This window comes from Otolemur garnettii, unplaced genomic scaffold (genome assembly GCF_000181295.1).
Source record: "Otolemur garnettii isolate 467f Iridium unplaced genomic scaffold, OtoGar3 scaffold00032, whole genome shotgun sequence".
Lineage (NCBI taxonomy): Eukaryota > Metazoa > Chordata > Mammalia > Primates > Galagidae > Otolemur > Otolemur garnettii.
In genome coordinates, this window is record NW_003852427.1 from 2,962,794 (window position 1) to 2,985,100 (window position 22,307).

The following is a 22,307-nucleotide window of genomic DNA, read 5'->3' on the forward strand; positions in this document are numbered from 1 at the left end:
CGCCACAACGCCCGGCCATTTTTTTTGGTTGCAGCCATCATTGTTGTTTGGCGGGCCCGGGCTGGGGATTCGAACCCTCCACCTTAGGTGTATGTGGCTGGCGCCTTAGCCGCTTGAGCCACAGGACCTGTTCTGGCTTTTAGGGGAAAACACAGGTGATATATAGACAGAGTCATCAACCTGTAATGAGACAACCTCCTGCCTTGTGTGCAGTACTTCCCTGGGTGTTGGGAGACAGTGAGCACAGATTTAGCACCTATGATATTGATCCTAGAGGAAGATGTAAGATGGATGTGTAGCAAGTCACATGGATTTGTAAGTCGTAACTATAGAGATGCCCCTTCAGAACTGTGGCAAGGTATGAAAAAACACATACCAGCCACGGCTGGGTAACAGTGGGTACAGGGTAGTGGAAAGAAGAGATGTGGCATGAGCCAGGCTGACTGGGTTCTAGGGTCTTAAAGGTTGGGGTGTGGGGTGGGGACAGAACAGTGGTGCAGTTGTCCTCCTGGAGTGCTGCTGTGATGATGGGCCTGCACACAAAGGCCCCTTGCTCAGTGGTCAGTGTGGAGAGCTACAGAGTTAGCTGGTGGAGTGTGAGCAGTCAGCTGGGACTGGCAGGTCCTGTCATGGAGCTAATGTTTATCTGACCTTGAAGGAAGACGTGAATTTGAGCAGATAGCATTGGGGATGGGGCAGCTGGGATTCCAGAGGCATCAGGAGCTAGGGAGGAAACTGGGGGTAGCTTGAAAGGTGGGAGGGAGTCCACTAAGCCTGGACGATGAAGAGGGGAAGGGAAGACAGCAAAAGTTGAGGTGGAAAGCCTGTGGGTGCTTTGGGGCATCTCCTGAGGAAGTAGGAGTCCTCAGTGCTCTTCCTCCACAGAACCTGCCATGGCCTCCCTGCACCGAGCGCCAGCCCACAGCAATGAGTGGGGCCAACTGCCACAGCACTGTCGCTGTCTCCCTGTAAGCCTTCACCCAGATCTGTGTCCACCAGACTGAGAGCCCTTTGAAGACAGGGACTTATCTCAGCCTTCCTGCCACAGGGCACAGCCTTAAATGCTTGCTTGCCTGGCAAGGATGAGGAGGGCTTCTGGGATATGTGGAGAGACAGCAATGAGAGCATGTGGAATGCCTGGAGATGGTGTTCTTTAAGTGGGAGGGGAGAAGCGAAACCAGTGGAGAATTAGAGACTCTGGAAGGAGTAGGAGGACCTTTCTCTTCCATCAGCTCGAAAATTTTGGGGTCATCACTCTGGGTACCAGGGCAGGGTCGCCAAAATGCCTTCCTCTGTGCTGCAAATAAATGTTCTGCTTGGTTTGGTGCTGCTCAGGACTGTGTGTGTGTGTGTGTGTGTGTGTGTGTGTGCACGTGCGTGTAACCTCTCTCATATGTAAAGGTGTGCAACCTCCCTGCTGTGTCCCTTTCCACCAGTGGACATTATTGTTACCTCTTTGGCTTTCCCACCTTACCTGGTTGCCAAAGGTGCTGCAGGGACTCAGATGTGTCCCCATATGGTCCGTGTGATGTTTGACTCATACATGCTCATAAACATCTGCCCTCACCTGCTCTGTCCAGGGGTATTTTAGTGACGCCTGGAACACGTTTGACTCCCTCATCGTAATCGGCAGCATTATAGACGTGGCCCTCAGCGAAGCAGATGTGAGTATTCATCTGGCGTGGCTGCTTCTGTGTCCTCTCTCCTCTATCTGCGCACACTCTGCTCCCTGCCCTGGCATCACCTGGACAAGTCACAGATCCCAGTCACTTGATCTGAAACTAGGATTTCCTAATGAGAGCTGTGGGAAAGAAGCCTTTTAGGGTAGAACCTTAGGCCAAGGCCTTCATAGACACAAATCACCTCTTGGAGGACTTAATATTTTCACAGCATTTCCCCCGGTCACTAGTAGGCAAGGTAAGATAGAGTGTCCGTAATTGTTTCCACCTGGTGTGTCAAAAGCAATACCAAAAGTGACATATCTCTCATATGTTTATTTTAAGGTGATGTTTCAAGTAGCCAGGTGGCATAATGCTAGAATGTTCCCCCTTTATAACACTGTCCTTTTCTTCTTTTTTCTTGTTGTGCCTCCTCTCCTCTGTGGCTTCTGAATGCTTGCCCTAACAGCACTATTTCACTGATGCATGGAACACTTTTGATGCCTTAATTGTTGTTGGTAGCGTCGTTGATATTGCTATAACTGAAGTGAATGTAAGTAGCAAACTTTGTGTCCTCTGACGTGATTATTTTTATTAAGTCTGGTGTAGAACAGACTAGAAGTACTGCCCATGAATCTCCACATACTCGAGAAATCCAGGCACAGTTATTTTTAAAAGACTGTAGATAATTTGTAGTCTCCCCTCCTTTACCTCACTTCTATCCCCTTTTGCTGAAAAAGAGTGGGGAAGTAAATGTGCAGTTGCCATTTTGGAAGTAAAACAATGTCTTTAAAGATCTTATTAAAGTTGCAAGGGCTAGGAGTTAATTGTGAGAGTGTGTGAATGCTATCACCCCCCAGCTGTGGGACCATGGCAGGTGACCTGACTGCTCTGTGCCTCAGCCTTTCCAGCTGTGAATGGAGTTAATGATGTGCCCTTGAACCCACAATGGTTCTGTGAAGGCAAAGGGGGGAGACCCCTTAGCTATGTCCTGAACCTGTGGTGGCAGCCACTAGTGCCCTCACCTGTCTCCTGTGTCTATTCTGAGTCTCAGGTGACACTGGTGAATACCCACATTCTAGCTCCTCCTGGGCTGATGCTGATGGAAGGGTGCTCAGGGCCTCTGCTTATCAGGGAGCGGCTCTCAGTACTTCTTCATATCCAGTTGAATCATTTGATGGGGGACCAAGTGTAGTAGCAGCATGGTTGGTAGAGTGAGCCCCCTTTTCAAAATTAAGAAAGGGAGCACCACTTCCCAGCTGGCTCTCTTGGGTCTGACCTATGCTAGATGGGGAGGTCTGGACAAGCAGAAAGGTCCCTGTCCACCTGGTCTGACCCCAGCTCATCATCAAGTCTTAGTGGGTATCCAGGGCATGTGCCCGGTTTTGAGAGGATGAGCAGGACACAGAAGGGACATTTGGGTGGTGTTTGCCTCTGCTCCACAGTGCCAATCTGGCTGGCCCCTTTCCCCAGTGCTTTTCCCTGTAGCATCTGCGGGACTGAGGATTATAAGGTCTGTCCTGGTGCCTGAACAGCCTGTATCACCTGAGGACTGTGAAATCCTTTTGTGCCACCTTTGTGGGGCCAGGCTGATTCTGGAATGTGTATAGTAAGATAGCCACCAGCCTGGCAGTTCAGCCCTGGCTCAGAAAGAGACTTGTTGGGCCCTGGCCTCAGTTTCCATTAGTCAAATGAGGCAAGTAATATCTGCCCCCCGCCCAGCCTTGCAGGTGTGCTATGGTGGCAGAATGGCCTGAATATCTGTGAAATACTTGCTAAAAAACCAAGGTGCTGATGAGATACAAGGGTGTTATTGTAAGTGCATGTTTTCCTGATGGGATGTAAAATGGGTTATAGGACATTGCCACCTCCCTGAGCATGTGATGTGAGCCTCATTGTACCCGAGTGTGCGCCCTGGCTAGATACTAGAATATATTTCACTAGATCTAGGTACACATGTCCCCCAATCTCTTGAAGCCCAGATGTGTGTAAATTCTTTACATGAAATGTTCCATAAATCAGCTATAAAATTACCACTCATGATATGTAAATGATGCCTGGTTACAAAATAATCTGGTGTTAATGGAAGAATAGCAGGTTCCTAACTGGGCTTTTGCCTGAGTTGATGGCCAGACATCTGCCTGCTTAATGATTTCACAACTTAAAGTGCTTACAACTTATACTGAGGTATAGTTCCACGAAGATTCTGGAACAGACCCTTTTATCGGTCAGAGGAGGTCTATAAAGGAAATGAAAATGCAGTGAGCTGTCAGCTCAGCAGGTCTCCCTGGAGAATTGGGTATTTAAAGTGCTGTGCAGGTGGTGGCAGGAATACTTAGTTTCTGGGTACTGGGATGTGGCCAAGGTTTGTTCACCAAGTGGCCATTGGCCCTCTCACACCTCACCCCCCTGCTGGCTGGTGGGTGTGATGCTGGCGCACAAGAACGGCACAAGCCTGGCTACCTCCTGTGTGCTGGGGCTGGCCCTGCCCCTCCGCTGTGCCTGCCCCCTCCCGCCCAACCCTGCTTATCAGCACCTCAGTGCTGCTCTGCTTTACCTTGCACCAGTCAGGAGAGGGGTAGGTCTGCACTGAAGTTTCTAGTTATCATTTGACATGGGGTATCTGTGTAGGGCAGGCTTTCGTGGAGTCTGTTCCTGGCATGCAATTAAACTTTCAGAATTTCACCAGTGAACTTTCCTATACTGTGCTTTCAGCCAGTGACCTTTTCCCTGGTCAGTGGTAGCATAAGACCAAACACTTTAACCATGGCAGTGCCAGCTCCCTACCCTGGGCCAGTAGTACTTGGAGAGATCTGTGTTTCTCCACTGGGCCTTGGCACAGAGGAAGCACCCAAGGCCATCCTGTCATTATTCTGCCTTTCAACACATGTGTACTGGGCATCTGCCATTCATGGGCAGTAGGTAGACCCAAGAAAGACTGGGTATCCTTAACCTGTGGTATAAATATATATGAGTGAAACTATCGATTCCTGCACCTCCTCCCTCCACACCTAGCTCCCCCAGGGAGTAGTGCACGTCACATCTTGGTGGCCTTATCCCCTGAGCTCCAGCGTCAGATGAGCATGAACACCCTTGGCTCATTATTGGCTGGTTTTAGCTGCCATAGTCATCATTTTTTGCAATGTTTAACTTGCTGTGCTCTCTCCCCCAAACTCTGTTGATCTTCCTTTTCTGTTGCCTAATTGACTTTCATATTGGTTTTATTTTTAGAAAATTGTAGCGGCAAGTATATATAAACATATATACGGTGAAGTCGTTGTTAAAGCAAAGCACTTCTAAAGACTGTGTGCTTGTTTTTGGCCTCCCCACCTTTGGTTTTCACTGCGTTTCACAGGACGTGCTAAGGACCGGTCACAGTCATCTAAATTGTTCCCCATCCCAAATGTTGATGCCTCCAGCCTGGAGCCTGCCCTGGGCTGTCTTGGGCAGTCACACTTGGCTCTGTGACTTGCCAGCGTTGTCTTCCAGAATTAATTATCTGGCCCGGAAATGAGACTCAAGCTTGTGTTCGTATTCTTGGCAAGAACGTTTTGGGTGGCCCTTTGCATTGTCCTGTTTGCATGCTCACCAGCCCGCTCCATCCCGCTGTCCCCTTTGAGTGTCCCCCCACCCTGCTCTGCTCCTGGCTTAGTAACTCTCCTGGGCTTGTCTCACATTTGGTCAGAACATCACCAAGCTGCTAAACTGTCAGATGACAACCGGTGGGCTCACTCTTGCTCCCCCTTTGACACCTGTTGTTCCTTGAATGGGGAAATGACCTAGCCAACTCAGGGATGGCTGTTGCTGGCATTTAGTTGTTTCCCATTATCATTATTGCTTGAGAGGCAAAATACCACTTCTTGGTTTTTGTGGGGGGTTTTTTGCAGTTTTTGGCCAGGGCTGGGTTTGAACTCGCCACCTCCAGCATATGGGGCCAGCACCCTACCCCTTTGAGCCACAGGTGTCGCCCAGCAAAATACGTCTTTAGAAGCTATGTCTTCCTTGTTATTACTTACCAAAGAGCATATAAATGTCAGTAGGGAGCTCAATCCCAAAGACCTCAGAGCTGTCTTCACCTTGTCAGGCACCCAGTTTGGACCAGGTGGCCAATGAATCCACTCACTTCTTGTCCCAAACCCATGCAATGTTGTTCAGGGCCCACTCCCTGGTATGCTAACCTTTTTCTTGGAACCGGGTCATCTAGGCACTGGTTGTGGACCCAGACATGGCAACCCTAGATAAAGAAGCACCCTGCTTGGGTCTTACATGCTGGGTTAGAAATAGTGAGGCAGGCCTCCCCCAAAGACTGGGTTATCCAGGATGCCTCAGGTTAACAGATCCAGCTCTTCTGGGATGCCAGTTTGCTTCCTGCCATGTCTTTTCAGCTATTCCAAGCAAACATGGATAATAATACAGAAAATATGGATTGAATCTATTAATTCTACTTGGGAAACTCCAGGATTTTTGGCTTCCACAGTTGTAGAGACCTGGCCTGGAGCCCTGGTCTTAAGAGCCTTCTCGGGAGCCCTGCAGGGAGAGGCTAAAGAGAATGTCAGGAGGGCTGCAGGAATGCAAGGGGCTTTCCCAACCCTGACCTGTAGCTCGGCCTCCTGAGGCCAACCCTACTGTCTCCCTCTAGTGTTCCCAACTGAAGAATATGACATCTCAGGATTGAAAGGAGCTACTAGCCCTATCCCTGAGGTGATGCTAGAATGCCCCCAGTTGAAAACTGATGATCAGCCCCTCAAGGTGGCCTTTGGAAAGCTCCATAGGGAGTGAGTCCTTTCCAATCCCATGTCCTCTGGGTGTCCGGTGGGTGCTCCTAAGAGCCAAGCGCACTGTCAGCTCACTCATGTTCCATCTCCACTGGCTCCTTTCCCATCTGGGGCTCGTCCCTTGTAAGGAAGGTAGGGATGGAGTCTAATCTCTGTCCAAGTACTGAACCCTCATTGACTCCAAACCAACCCACTGCTCAGCTGTAGCAACCTGAGTGTTCTTTTCTAGTGGCTTCACACCATGTGGTCACCCCACACCTAAAGAGAATTTGCTGGTGTGGGTTTCCAGCTGAACACTCAGCCCAGCTTTACCCTGGCCCAGGACTAATGTTCTCAGTGCTAGCAGCGCATCAGAGTCACCTGGGAGCTTTGGATGGTCCCAGTGTGCAGACACGTCCCAGATGAACTAAATAAGAATCTGATCAGGTTTAGTTAAAGACCTCTCAGCCATTTCAGCACGCAGGCCTGGATGAGAGCTGGGCTGTCCTTTTCATTAGGTTGTCATTTATAACTTAGGCAAAGCCATCCTTGGGGACTTTCAAATTTGTAAGCTATTTTGGCGACTTGTGCTGCCCCCTCCCCCACCCCCCGGTGCAGCCAGGAGCATCCCCCGGCCCAGCCGTGTGTGGCGGGAAGGGCATGTTGCAGGCACACCGGGGGTGCACGCGGCTTGGTGTGCTGTGTACTCTTCCTTTCTTGCATGTTGTGCTGTCTCGTCCTCCACAAATGCTGTCTCCTCCTCCCTTTTGTTTTTCTATACAAGAGAATACCCAGGATTCAAAGTTCACAGTCCATGATTTGTCATCCTTCAAGGTTATCAGCTGAAGGAGAGACATACCCTTTGAAAGTCAGTTTGGCTGCTAGTTTTCACACACCCTAAAGAAGAGGGTCATAATGGTCTGTCAGACTTGGAGTGGGACAGCAGGGGCAGGCAAGGAGGGCTTGGGCTCCATCCTGTGCACACTGCTGGATGCCCTGAGCAGAGGCAAGCAGGGGTGTGCTGTGCACACCCCTGATGCACACACTCGGTGGGCAAGAGTGAAGCCTCCCTGTTCACAGACCTAGTGAGAGTAGCATGGGGGACAGTGAGAATGTTGGGAAACTAGGTCCTTCATTTGTGGAAGTCTTAAGCTGAAAACATCTGTCCCTGTAAGGAGATGTTATTTCTTTTGAGATGAGATAATAGAAGAGGAAAATAACATCAGTGACCTTGGGTGTTGGCAGACCTATTGCAGAGCTCCCATTCTGAGCATCCCAGGTGAAGCAAGAACCTCTTTTAACTCCATCAGAAACTGTTCACCTTGGGTTCATAGTCAAGTTGCTGAATTCCTGTTGTTCTCTGATGTGCTCAAACCTCATATTTTCTACAAATGTTATGGATTCTGTTTGGTCTTAGAAGGCAACCCTTAATGAGAGAGAGGCAACAGACTAAGCCCTTCCTTCCTCTGCCCTCCCTGGGGAGGAGGCTGTCTGGGAAGTGTGCACACACGTCCTCTAGCTTAGCAGGTTCCCTGGTTAGTAGACCAGCGACTGTAGTGGAGAAGACACCACTGAAGGGGAAGAAAATTGGCACAGCCTGATTCTGGTTCAGTTAAATTACTGGCCTTACTTTAAAGGTGCCTCCTGGCATTGGTCAGAGTTGCTTTAACTCCTCTGCATTCTCTCAAACACTTACTGAACACTCCTTAAGTACCAGACTCCCTGCGGGGCCCTGACGGGAATGAGGCCAGGTCACTGCTGTCTTGGGTGTGCAGGGCACCAGGAGAACAGCAGTCATCAGAGTCTGCTACAGAGCCAACCCTGGGAGGAAGTGGAGCTGCTGCAGCTCGGGGAGCTGGTCCTATGTTGTTTCTTCTAAAGAGACCTGAGTTTTTTCTTGTCAGGGACAGTCTGAGCTGTGGGACAGGCAATGAGGCTCCTATAGGGAAACCAGCCCTGCTCCCCTCACGCAACTCGGTCTATCCAGCTCCTTAGCCACCCCGCCAGAGAGGCCGTCATCAGACATACATCACACAGGTGTTTGGTCCCATGGGAACAGAGCACAGGCCAAAGAGGTCTGTGGACTACAGGCAGGTGTTACTGTTTACCCTGCTGCTGGAGACATTCTGTTAGGGTTAGGAGCCTGCTGAGAAGGCTCTGTGGGTTCCTGAGACCCACAGCTCTAACAAGCAAAGAGACTAGTCCCCTCCCAAATTCCTGGGAAGCAGAGGCACACTCTGCATTTCTATCTTTAGTCTTACAGCAGATCATGTCCTTGGATGTGAATTAGAAAGTGGTAGCTTGTCTGGGCCCTTGTCAGTAGTTGCCCACCCTCAAGTCCAGTTCCAGGCAGAGCTTCTGGTGTTTTCTTGGGGGGTGAGCAGTGTGCTGTCCAAGGACATTAACCACACATTTTTTAAGAGGGGGGAATGCTCTCCTGAACCACTGGTTCCTTCCCAGTTCATTAATGTGTTTCAATCTTTGATTTCTTAAAGCCAACTGAAAGTGAAAATGTCCCTGTCCCAACTACTACACCTGGGGTAAGATCAGTGACTAGTCCCCAGGGGCTGGGCCTTTTCCTTGAGTTATTTGGCCATGTTGAGTTTTCCACTGGTTTTTCTGTATCCTCCATGATGTCCTCCAGAGCAGTGTCTGCAGTGGTTTGCATTCATCATCCGTGTCCAGCCCTCTTGACCAGCCCAGCGTTCTCCTCTAACACAGTAGAACACGTGGACATGCATGTGCTGTGTGGACGCAGTTTTTCAAGCTCTGTGTTGTTAGCATGTAACTTCCTTCCATATCATGCTTTTTAAGATAAAAAGGCCCTAGAGACACATCTTCAGTTCTTGCCTCTGTCACTTTTGCATCTGTTGCTGTTTTTCTGAAAGTGTTGCATGTTCTACCTTCCGTTGGGTTTGACCTCTCCATGATAACCCTTCAGAACTCTGAAGAAAGCAATAGAATCTCCATCACCTTTTTCCGTCTTTTCCGAGTGATGCGATTGGTGAAGCTTCTCAGCAGGGGGGAAGGCATCCGGACATTGCTGTGGACTTTCATTAAGTCTTTTCAGGTAAGAGCCATGCCAAGGGCTTCTCAGTTTGTCTTTGAAGACCATATGTAAGTCAGAGATTGTCCCCTGTCCCAGAACACCCATGTTCCCTCCACATGACCACTGTGTGGATCTCAATCAGGAGAAAATCAGCTGGAAGAACCCAGCTTAGCATTTTTTGGTAAATCATGTATGATTACTTACTTAATGGAAACAGAAAAGAAAGCAGTGAGGACCTACAGCTAAGAGATCTGTAGCATTTCCAAGCCTGAGAGACATGTGGAGTCCCTGAGGCCCTGCATCCCCCTTCCCCCAGCATGTCCAATGTTGATGGTGTGTGAGAGAATGACAGTCCCAGAAGACTCCCGAGGAGCCTCACACCCTTTCTCTGGGATGGCTTCTCCTCACAGGCAGCAGCAGTCCTGTCTGTCAGCTTGTGTAGATTCAGGCCAGAGACCACTCCTGGGCCAGCATACCATCACCAGTCTCTGGGTTAGCCAGTGCCTGGGAGGGTCACACAGTTCAGGACTTTTGTCCCCTGTGATTCTCCAGGCAGGTGCAGCCCAGCTCTAGACTACTCCTGAGTAGAGCCAGCTGCTGTTATACCTCATTTCAGGAGTTATAGTCTTCTGGGTAGAAATCAGCTGGGAAAGAGATGAGGGGGGAATACAGATTCTTGTTAAAAGGCGTACCCATGTAGGGAATTTATAGATATGCACAAACATTAGAAAGTGAATCCTATGTCGTCTTCTTATAGATTATTTGACTAATTTTCATTAAAAAGTAATAAATTTTTACAGTAACAAATGAAGCTGTCCAAAGATATATAAAGAAAAAGTTCAGACTTGCCCTCACCTGCCTCTAGGGTAACAGTAAGCAGTTTTTCACAGTGGGTGGGACTTTAGCAAGTAAAGGGGAGAGGGATGGCAAATGGGAGTAGGTAGGTGCAAACACTCAAAGAAGGGAAGTCACCCATCCTGCTGGGAAGGATGAGGGGGTGGAGCTCTCAGAGGCAGGGAAGAGTAGGGCTCCGGTAGGCAAGGTCTTGGTCAGGCACAAAATCCTGACAGTTATTATGCATATAAGATACCATTATCAGTGAACTGCTATAAAAATAGAATGTATTCAGATGATTATGTCATCTTTTTAAAGAAATGATTAAACTGTTTTTTAAAGATTTGGTATACTATAGGTAAGAAAGTCATCTCACAGAGCAGTGGTCCATGAAAACTGAGCAACTCCCAAGAAAATTCTAAACATTTGATAATGTAAGAAAAAAATGCGTATAGTATAGTGAGGAAAGCCTGAAACTAATGCCGTGGGACTCTGTTAAACAGTCCATCTGTGGGGGTGGCTACTGCACTGGGCCAGGCCAGCAGTCACAAATCCACAGCTGGCCATGGGTCTGAAGATGGCATAATAGATGGAAGTCTGTTAGCCACTGACTTTGTAATGAGCCCTCTCAGACAGGAGAGAAAGTGGATGCTATAAGTGTGTGCCCCTGGAATTAAGCCTAACAATCTGGGTACCCAGTGCATGTGGACATATTTGTCACATAGAAAAGTAGTTGAGAAACATAAGATGCAAGGACTGGGAGTCTGATCAGATGCGGGTACCTGTATTTGGTGTTTCCAAAGACAACCCGGGCTTGGCCACCACACAGCCATCTCCTTTCTTCCCTGGTGCAGCCCCCATTTTATGGTTCTTTAAGAAGGTATGCATTTTAAGAAAGGCATTTTGCATTCTACAGCCACAGCCAGAAAGCGGTCCTTCCCCTCTGACCCACTAATTCCACTCCTTAGATTTCCTCCTAAGGAAACACTTCAGCAGAAAGCAAGGTGATTGTGCATTAAAATGTTCCTTTGCGACATCTGCAATAGACTCCCCCCATGCCAAATATGTCCACAAAAGGAAGCGGATGCAGTAGAAATGTCAAGTGTTTTGGAATAGTTTGATCAATTACAGTTTCACAAAGGAATCCAATAATGAATCTCAGGATTATATGAAAGTGATGTATCTGTCTGAAGATGTTTAGGGTTTGGACGCCTGTTAGTGACCTTGGAAAGCACATCCTACCTGCAGCTTTCTGATACCAGGTGTGCATGTGGATGGTGCACTCAGGACTGCAGTAGTGCTGGGCTGGGACTTAAAAGTTCTTCCTCACTGTGGGTGTCCTTTCACTGTAATGTGGAAAAGAGTGTGGCCCCTTGTGGGTCTTCTGGGTCTGTGCCCAGCCGTGGCAAGGGCGGGCGGCAGGCACTGAGCCAGGCACTCTCTCTGCAGGCGCTCCCGTATGTTGCCCTCCTCATAGCCATGCTGTTCTTCATCTACGCGGTCATTGGCATGCAGGTAAGCTCCAGCAGCCTTCCCTCCAGTGCTCTTTGCTAGGTAGCCCCAAATCTGTAGCAAGACATATCCTGGCCAGTGAAGGAGAAAGACAAGGTTGTGATTTTTTTTCAGCTGAAGGTCTCTGCTGAAGTGATAGGGAGATGAGAAAGATGTAGTTCCTTTGGAGTAACCTCAGGAGAGAAACCCAGGCTCTGGAGAACCTGGAGAGGTTAGAATGCACAGAGAAAAGCTGTGTTTCTTGACTTTCTCCAACCCCCAGCTTGACTCTTGGGAGAATCAATGGGTTGAGAAAATCCACGGTTGATTTTAGCAGCAATAGGTGCCTTAGGAGACACCACAGGGAGGAGACACCATACTAAAAGAAGTTCTAATGGTCAGTATGGGTGTTGTGTTTTCCATACTAATGTTACATAAAAGGTATTTAGTAATACCAAAGATAATTTATATTCTGAAGAATTATGCTTTATCATAACCAAAGGAGATTCTCACTTGAAACAAAATACTTCCAGATGTGATGATGAGGACTGAACTTGGATCATTACTAGGTTTCAGTAACTCACCTTTAAAAATAGACATGAAACCAGGCACCCCTGTGACCTTGGCCTTAGAGGTGAGAGGCTGAAGCCTGCTTCCCTGCTCCTCCTGGGGGGAGGGGAAGGGCCAAGGCCTCACTGACAGTAGAGCCCTAATACCACGTGGGCTATTGGGACAGTGAGAGGGGCAGCCTCCAAGAGTGGAGGGAGCTGGACAGTAGCAGAGAGCTAGAGTGCTCCTTGCAGATTCTCTACTTGCTGAGATGACCATCTTTCAGATAACGGAGGGATGTGAGGGAGAAAGAGGCAAAGTGATTTTAGGGTCAGAGAAATGGTGGTGTCTTACTCTGAAGCCATAGAAACATTCACAGGTCTCAAGCAATCTTTCTGAGAGCTATGAAATAGAAGTTAACATACTTGAGCCCCAGAAATTCAGCAACCCACAGTGTGTGTGCCCTGAAGTGTCTTTTATCACACATGTTCACATCTAAAAAGGGGCGATCTCAGAACTGCAAACTGCATTGCACACACCACCCCAGATTTACCCAGCAGGCATGTGCAGACGTCAGACTCTTCTAGAATGTCAGTCCCATAAGTAACACTGTTTACTTTCTTCTGGTTGCCCTAAAGGTAAAACCCACTAGCACCTGTGGCTCCCAGCCCTGGCTGTGGGCAACACCCAACCCTCCGCCCCCTTGTCTGCACTCTAGTCTTATCACCTGGCTGACTTCTGTTCATCCTACAGTTTTGGGCTTGGCTGTCCCTTCCATCCAGGACCTTCCCTGGCACAGTCCCCTAGCCTTGGTCATGTGCACCTCTTCCATGCTTGTCACCTTGTGTCTCTCCCTCAGGGTAGGGGCTCCTGGAATGGGAATACAGTCTGGAGCATTCCCAGTGTTTAACCTGGTGCCTGGCACATGGCTATGCCCAGCAGATCTTTGCCGAATGTATGAAATGCCAAGTACTATGAGAAAACCCTAGTTGGTGTTGATCAAGCCTGAATCAGTTCTAAATTACATCTGGATCTTTTGGTATGACAAAAAATCTATTCTTTTTTTCCTGACAACTTCTCTACCTAGATGTTTGGGAAAGTTGCCATGAGAGACAACAACCAGATCAATAGGAACAACAATTTCCAGACGTTTCCTCAGGCAGTACTGCTGCTCTTCAGGTGACTGAGATGGGCTTGGCGGTGCTCCTGGGCAGGGGTGCGAGTCTCCCCCAGCTTCAGGCTCCAGAGGGACAGAGGATGCCTGTTATTAAAGCAGTATGCCTCCCCGAGTTAATCTCGTGAGGGTGACTTTTTGTTTTGTTCATTTTGTATCTTTAGACAGTGCCTCTAGCATTTCAGCCCTAAGAGTTTTGCTGGACTGTTAAGAATGCCGTGGTCCTTCAGATTGTGGCTGGTTTAAAGGTTTATCCATTTGGGAGTTAGTAAGATTTCTTTGGCCTCTAGGAAATTGGTAGAATTTGTTTATGCGTGGAAGTGCTGGCTTAGACACAACAGGAGAATGGGAATTTAATAGAAACATAGAAGCCTTTTGCAAACCATTGGGAAACTTCCCAAGGTATACAATTTCAAATGTTCTGGGGTTGTTTTTAATCCTAGTTAATTTACTTTGTAAACAAGCTGCCTTATAGTGAGGACATTTTCTAGAAATTGTGGAACTATTTCTAATGATGTTAGTGACTTATTAACATGTCATTTGAAAGTTAGGTGATTTCTAACTCCTCTTTCAACACAATTGAACAGGAAGTTGTAAATAATAATTATTTAGAAACTGTAATATAAGTGTTTGAAGTAGAGAGGACCCAAAAACAAGTAACCATTAATTTTATGCAAAAATAATTGATGCACTTGAAGCGTGGTGCCTCTAGCTCAGCAGCTAGGGCTCCAGCCACATACACCAGAGCTGGCGGGTTTAAACCCAGCCCTGGCCTGCCAAACAACAATGACAACTACAAATGAAAAAGGGCCAGGCGTTGTGGTAGTCCCAGGTACTGGGGAGGCTGGGGCAAGAGAATTGCTTAAGCCCAAGAGTTTGAGGTTGCTGTGAGCTGACACCACGGCACTCTACCAAGGGCGACACAGTGGACTCTGTCTCAAAAAAAAAAATTGGTGTGCTTTCATCAAATGACTAATAAATAAAAGGAACTGTAGCAAGACCTCTAGATATTGAGACAAGTTGCATGTGAAAATAAGTAGGAATTTCAGATTTTCCCTAATTCAAATTCACTTTCCTCCAAATTACTTAGATTTTGCTCTAATTAAGAAATTTTCTGGATGGCACCTGTAGCTCAGTGATTAGGGCGCCGGCCCCATATACTGAAGGTGGCGGGTTTGAACTCAGCCTTGGCCAAACTGCAACAACAACAACAAAAATAGCCAGGCATTGTGGCAGGCACCTGTAGTCCCAGCTACTCTGGAGGCTGAGGCAAGAGAATCACCTAAGCCCAAGAGCTGGAGGCTTCTCTGAGCTGTGACACCACAGCACTCTACCGAGGGCAACAGAGTAAGACTCTGTCTCTAAAAAAGAAGGAAAAGAAATTTCTTTCCAAAGGTCTAAGCCTTAAATCCCTTCTTTTCCTACTAAAGCTCTTTCTTTTCTTAATCTGAAAAAGGTGTGCGACAGGTGAGGCCTGGCAGGAGATCATGCTGGCCTGCCTCCCGGGAAAGCTCTGCGACCCCGAGTCAGATTACAACCCAGGGGAGGAGTACACATGTGGGAGCAACTTTGCTATTGTCTATTTCATCAGTTTTTACATGCTCTGTGCATTTCTGGTAAGTGATCAAAATAGCATCCCTCCTCAATTTACAGATGCTCTGTGGCATTTAGGGTTCAGGCAGCTGATGTTGCCTTGCCAAGACACAATGAATCAGTCTATCAGGATGAGCCCTCTGGCCTGCCCTTGGCAGTGAGAGATTATTGTTTAGCTGAGCATGTGTCGCTACTACCTTTGTTGTACTTAGTAGAGATTTGGGGCTCATGAATGGGCTTCAGGCAGTTTCCACCCTCCCACGCCTCTAAGGGCCTTGGGTGCCTTTCTAAAAATTCCAAAGCCACTGCACATGGTGGTGACTTAAGAGTATGAATATTATAAAACTGCAGTATGCTTCAGAAGCCCAGCTAATGTATTTACTTGCCTTCCCTGGGAAATTACCAAAGCCATTGTGGAAAAATAGAAGCCTATCCTTAAACGTTCTCCAAATGGAAAGATTTTACAATTTCTTTTGGAGACACAGGTTCACATGTTCATGTCCCGTATTATTAAGCATATGTTAGGGTCTAACCCAACCCGTCCAACTGTAGCTCAGATTCTTTTCTTCTTATTTTCTTTTGCAGATCATCAATCTTTTTGTGGCTGTTATCATGGACAATTTTGATTATCTGACCCGGGACTGGTCTATTCTGGGGCCTCACCATTTAGATGAATTCAAAAGAATATGGTCAGAATATGACCCTGAGGCAAAGTAGGTCAAAAAGGATTCCATCTAGCTTATGTGGGCTGTTGCTGGAATATCAGCTGAGATTTTTGTGGGAGGTGGGTTGGCCTGAAAGCTTAGGCTAACTGGTGCTACCCCTGGATCTCACACTGTACTTTGGTTCCAGGGGAAGGATAAAACACCTTGACGTGGTCACTCTGCTTCGACGCATCCAGCCTCCCCTGGGGTTTGGGAAGTTATGTCCACACAGAGTTGCATGTAAGGTGAGGGTCCAATTTGTGTGTCTGACAGCCTCTCTTGCAGGGTCTCACTGCTTCATTCAACAAATACTTCCAGCTAGTCTCAGTGGCTCATGCCTGTAATCCTCGCACCCTGGGAGGCTGAAGTGGAAGGATCACTTGGGCTTAGGAGTTTGATACCTTCTAAATAACACTTGGCCAAGCTTTTGTAAGGTACTAGGAATACAGAGATGAATGATATGTGGTTCCTGCCCTTAAGGAGCTCTTCAATTTGTAATTCTTAGGCATCCTGTTAGGAACAATCAGAAGAGGAAGGGAATTTGCCATTGAGTGGATGGTGGGGAAAGTGACTTTCGAATCAGGTCCAAAAGGAGGTATAGGAGTTTGTTAGGAAGAGGGAGGTAGGGTACAGTCAGGAGCAGGAGAATGGATATGATAATGACAGTCATTAGGTAACACTTGGCTAGGAAACAATTGGAAGTGGCAAAGGCCCAGGCCAAGGATGAGCCTTCTGTGCCATGCTGAGTCCCAGGAGAAAGGGACATACTGGGGAAGAAACATGAATTTCATTTTAGAAAGTGGAGTTTGTTGGCAATGAAATAGAGGGGAGGCCAAGGGGGCCAACCAGGAGAACCAGGACAAGGACAATGAACATGGCAACAGCAGGGAGCAGACAGCTTCAAGATCCACCCAGGAATAGGAACAACTGGGTAGCCTGGGTGAGGAGAGGCAGAGTAAGAGGAGAATGTATCCACAGCCTGGGCTGTGGTAGGTACAGTGACATGCATGTCACACGACCCCTCTGCTGTGGAGATTTGTGGCCGCTGCTGAAGATGGGACCCCTTTCCTAGCAGCACTTAGGCTGTGGGTGAAGAGAGATCTCAGGGATGAAGCCAGATCTCCCAGCCCATTTCTGCCATGTCAACATCAGAGCATGCTCTCAGGGAACCCCAGGGGAGATTTGTTTTCTTTCCATAGAACTAACTCATGGTGAATGAACCACCTTACATGTTATTATAGCAACAGAAAAAAGTTTCTTTCCGTTTTTAAGGGAGAGATGCAACATTTGTCTTTTGGAGCTCTGTCGTGTAGAAACCCAACCAGTCAACACAGCAACTGGTTCCTTCTTACAGATCTGAGAGGATCCCAGGATCAGTGGTTTTACCATTCCAGGAGGCTAGGCCAGCTCTAGACAGAAACCAAGGTAACAGAGAAGAGTCTAAAATGTATTCCAGACTCGCAGAGCAATCCTCTGAGCCAAACTCACATTCCCTGCTTTGGAAATCTAGAAAGTCCCATGGGCAAGTTCCTAGGGTCCTTGGTTTTCTTCAGGCTAGACTCTAGACATAGACATAAAGGTTGACTTTTTTTCCCTATAAATTTTCCAGTTCTAGCCTCTTTTCTGCTTTCCAAGAATAATACGAGATCTAGCTCACTGATGTTGTCTTGTGACAGGCCTTTTTACATGATGGATCCGGGTGTCCTTGAAGCATAGTCCTCCATTCTGCCAACTCAGGAACTTGGCAGGAAACATGAATCAATGTCCAGGGACCCCTGGCCACCTGCTCCAGTCTTGGAAATGGGCACTGTTAGTAGTAAGACTAGGGATTTAGGTGGGATGGACCAGGCAAACATAAGGTTTTAGTCTATCAATAGGGAAGAGAAAAACAAAAAATCTTTCTTTGGGGACATTTAAAAATAAGAAAACTTAGAATACTAATAGCCAGCATTACCACATATTTAGCACTTATCCTGTATCAGGCATAAAAGTCTTTGTACCCATGATTTTCAGTCCTTGTGAGGCTGCTTTGGCATCAGCATGTAATTTGCATTTACAGATTGAGGTGAGGGCAGAGAGGGATCCCTCACCCAAATGCCCTCCAATACCCCTAGGTCACATGAGATGACCAGGAGAGATACAAGAGGAGGAGGGAACATAGACCCTGCTCTGAAAGAACAAACCTCAGAGAAGCCACAAAGATACATTCAAAACACTGCATGATGGTCTCATCTGACACTCCTAGTGTTAGGAATGGTAATGGACCCTGCTGGTTGAGAGCCTAAGTCCCAGGCCCAGTGCCTGGCCCATTCTATCTGTGCTATCAAGCCCCACAACAGCCTTAATAATGTTCCTGGGAAGGAGGTCTGACCCCAAGTCATAAGGAGAGCTGTTTAATGGGAAAAGGAGACAGATGTTTGAATGATGCGGTTTAATTATTTAAAAGCAAACATAACACAACATCTGAAGGTTAGCATCTACATTTCACCACTGAAAATTTCATATTTATCATCCCAGAGGCTCCCAAATGGTAGGCTGTATTAATCAGGGTTCTCTAGAGAAGTGGAACCCATAGGATGGATAGAAAAAGAGAGAGAGCAATGTATGTGTGTGTGTGTGTGTATGTGTACAGATATGTAAACTACACACACACACACACATCTCTGGATTTATTATTATGGAGGCCAGGAAGTCCCATGATCTGCCCTCTATGAGCTGAGGCTTCAGGAGATCTGGTGGTAATTCAGTCTGAGTCTGGAGGCCTGAGAACCAGGGGAGTTGGAGGTGTCAGGGTCAGTCCTAGGGCAGAAGACTGGTATCCCAGCTTCATCAGGCAGAGAGAGAATTAGCCCCTCCTCCACCTTTTGGTTCTATCTGGACCCTCAGCAGCTGATGAGGCCCACTCACCCTGGGAGGTGAGTGTGGTTTCCTCAGTCTAGTAATTCAAGTGCTGATCTCATTCAGAAACACTCTCACAGACACACCCAGAAATAATGTTTAACCACTGAACATCTTGTGGCCCAGTTGAGTTGACATGCAAAATTAGCCATCACACAGGTATTTTCTAAATAGCTGTTGAATTAAATTGAGGGTTGACCATAAAAGAAATAAACAGAAAATAAACATCAAGAAGAGCTATAGCTATTGTCAGTCATTTGCATTCTACTAAGAAACTTTTCTTTCTCTTTACAGAGATTAGTTGCCATGAACATGCCTCTTAACAGTGATGGGACAGTCATGTTTAATGCAACCCTGTTTGCTTTGGTTCGAACGGCTCTTAAGATCAAGACTGAAGGTGAGCATTCCCTGGCAGCAGGACAGGTGGTAGAAGAGGGAGGGGACTCCACATCTCACCTTGCTTTCTCCCCCTGGGCCTCTTCTTGGTGTGGACCCCTGAGCAAGGGGTTGGTATGTGTGTCAGCAATGTCTGTGCTGGACAGGGTGGCTGTCCCTTGCCTCCCTCATTCTTTTCTAACTTTATGCTTCACTTTGTCTCAGGATGTTTTGAGTTGAATCATATAACTACTTGCTACCTATCAGGAGAAACCCTACCAGGCAGAGTCCAGGGGTAGGAACAGTCATCACAAATAAATTCACTTCATTCCAGCTGTCCCTTACCATTCCAAGTTATAGTTTCTTTCTCTGTAAAAAGGAAATAAGCACACTGGTATCAGGAAAAGTCCTGAGGATGAAATTAGGTGATATCCTCAGAAGCTCCTCTGCAATGCCCAGCACTTAGTCAGCACTTGGGAAATACTAGTGGGGTAGGCATCTTACAGCTAGAGATCAAACCAGGGCAGTCTTCACAGTCATGCTCAGCCTGGGCAAAGCCTGGTAAGGCCACTGGGGCTGGCTCAGTGGCAGTTTCAGGGCTGGGTTGGAAAGCAGATTGCAGCAATGACTGGGAAGTGAGGAATTAGGGACCTCAAAGGGAGCTGACTCTTTGAGGCACTTGGTGGAGGAGCAGGAAGAGGGGTGGCAGGGGACACATGCCAATTCAGGGGACGGGTGATGTTTCACAACACTGGAGCCCTGTGTGAATCTACCTGGCAAAGCTAGCCTCTTCCAGCCTAACTAACATGTGTTCCTTGTGGGATGGTCATCTGTACCTAGCCCCAGGCCAGCATGGGTAAGGGTTCCAGAAGGCAAGATATTCTCATATGCTGACATGTGAGTTGAGAAGACAAGCTCACATGATCAAAGGCCAAGGTTATGTGCTGTGGATGTGTACATGCAGTAGGACAGGAGAGGAATCTTACTTGGCAAGATTTGGGCTATGTCTTCAAGTATAGAGGTGGGACTTAGAGCCAACAGTGAAAGAGGAGAAGGCATCTAGCCTGGGGGCGGTGGGAGGAGAGGAGTCTTGGCTGTGGGAGAGCAGGATGGGATCAGAGTGCAAAAGGCCTGAATTCTGGGTGAAATGTGGTAGTCCCCAGGGGGAGGGACTTTCTACTTGGAGAGATTGATTGTATTGCTGATGGAGGAAGTATGTTCGTCCCTGACTGGGACAGACCAATGGGAGGGCAGCGCGTTCACCCACGTCCCCCTGGGGTGAGGAGGCTGTGGTGTGGACGTAGAGAGAGCCGGGGATAAAAACAAGGCTTGCTTTTCCTGTTTTGCTTTGTGTATTCAGGGAACCTGGAGCAAGCTAATGAAGAACTTCGGGCTGTGATAAAGAAAATCTGGAAGAAAACCAGCATGAAACTTCTTGACCAAGTTGTCCCTCCAGCTGGTGGTCAGTGTAATCTATTTCCTAAGTAGTTCTTGGCCAATGCATTGGTTTTAATGATAGTATCGCCTGAAAGTCCAGAGAATGTTTGCAGAATGCTTTACGTATCAGAGCATTAAGGCCAACGGCTAAAGAAAACCCTTTAGCCATTTGGTGTAATTATTTGGGATAACATGAAGACCAGTTCAGACAAAGAAGAAGCTTCAATGGGGAGAAAAGTGGAGCAGGGGGTTTCTTGTTGGTTGAAGGAATTAACATTAGAGAACAAGATTGCTTTCTCACAATGAAAAACCTATTTTTTTGGTCTAAAATGAAATATTCAAAATTAATTTCCAATTAGCCTTCACTATATAGTTGAAAACTTCTCATGAAAAATAGATAGCTTTTAGGAAATGGTACTTTTTAGAATGTTCTTATCAAGACCGAATTTACTACCATAATTGCAAAATGTCCTTTTAACTAGAATTTAGAGTAGAAACATAACTAACTGGCATGCTTATTTCCTTTTGTTATTTATCACAAAATAACTGACTAAACTTTTTCAAATTTTATACATATATAATATCTATATGTATATATACTACACACAGTATATATATATATACACATTCTGTTTTTCCATTTTTGTTGAAATACACATGGACTTAGACATTGAGGTGGTTGTTTTCACTGTTCTGTTTCCAAGTTTTAAAGGTGCAGGATCTGTTCACCCAGTGCCACCACACCAGCATTCTAGTATCCCTGGCCCTGGGCACGTTTAAGCGTTTAGAGTGTTTTGTGACCAACTGACCTTTTATAGTGTCACTGGCCCTACAGCTTTCAAGATTGGTCTGGCTCAGGTCTGGAAGCTGACTTCGGGACATGGGCCAGGATGGTGGCCAAGTCCTCTCCCTCTGAGAAGGTGACAAGCTCTGATTCTTGGGGGCCAGAAAGAGCAGCATGCCAGCCAGCTCTGTTCCTCAGCATGAAGCGAGAAGCAGTATGAGCTTTTGTCGCTGAAGGGAGCACCCATAGCTGGCCCGGCCACCAGCTCAAAGCTGGGGAAGGTGGCCCAGAAGGAAATGATAAAAGCAAAGTAGAACAAAACAAAACTGCCACCTAGAGAACCCCACCCAGGAGAACTGATACTGCACATTTAAAACAACTCTTTGGTTTTCATTCTTTTCCTTTTAGCTGCACATCCAAGTGCTTGCATGGCTTAGTTGAATTGCTTTTTTAAAATTGTTGTAACAATGTGCTTGAGCTTTTTCTGCAGCCTCTATTCCTTCCAACTCTCAGTCTTTCAGAATATTCTGAAGCAATTCTGTTTTAGGGTGGTGGCATGGAATCAGAGTTATCTCTTGCCAACTGTATTCCCCTACAATGTTTCTTGAAACACAGATGCATGCTTCAGAATAGCAGGCTGTGCCTGTCTATGTAAACCTTCCTCCCTCTGCGAGCTGGAGGGCCCCTGCCCCTCACCCCACCTCACATCTCTCTTGGAACGCCACCTTCATCACAGCCAGCCCCACTCCCACATGAATGCCCTCCTCGTGAGACGCACTCACAGAGTGCCATTGATGTTACTGTGAAACTTCATTTATTTTCATTTTGTCCAAAGAGAAGTTCAGAATTTGGCACACCACCTCGGCTCCTTTTCTTGAAAAGCTGATCAACTTATAGCTCTGCTAGACTTCTTATAAAGTCTAAATATTTGTCCACTTCTTTAGTCCAATAATTGGACCTGATTTTTTCTCTGTATTTCTTAAAATGCTTTGGGGTTTAGGATGACA

The 22,307-nt window shown here is 47.1% G+C and overlaps 1 protein-coding gene across 4 annotated transcripts in view; it reads left to right on the forward strand.

Moving 5' to 3' along the window:
• Positions 1-22,307, forward strand: part of CACNA1D (calcium voltage-gated channel subunit alpha1 D) — a 347,874-nt gene that overhangs the window by 298,138 nt on the left and 27,429 nt on the right. For 2 of the 4 annotated variants that reach the window (XM_003789390.2, XM_003789391.2), the window contains 10 exons: positions 1,581-1,664; positions 8,908-8,952; positions 9,354-9,482; positions 11,745-11,810; positions 13,423-13,514; positions 14,966-15,125; positions 15,688-15,815; positions 15,955-16,051; positions 18,999-19,101; positions 20,440-20,541. In XM_003789390.2, the coding sequence (XP_003789438.1) occupies positions 1,581-1,664; positions 8,908-8,952; positions 9,354-9,482; positions 11,745-11,810; positions 13,423-13,514; positions 14,966-15,125; positions 15,688-15,815; positions 15,955-16,051; positions 18,999-19,101; positions 20,440-20,541 (1,006 nt within the window). The remainder of the gene's footprint in view (positions 1-1,580; positions 1,665-8,907; positions 8,953-9,353; positions 9,483-11,744; positions 11,811-13,422; positions 13,515-14,965; positions 15,126-15,687; positions 15,816-15,954; positions 16,052-18,998; positions 19,102-20,439; positions 20,542-22,307) is intronic. The other 2 variants (XM_003789392.2, XM_012804921.1) reach the window with 1 other exon arrangement.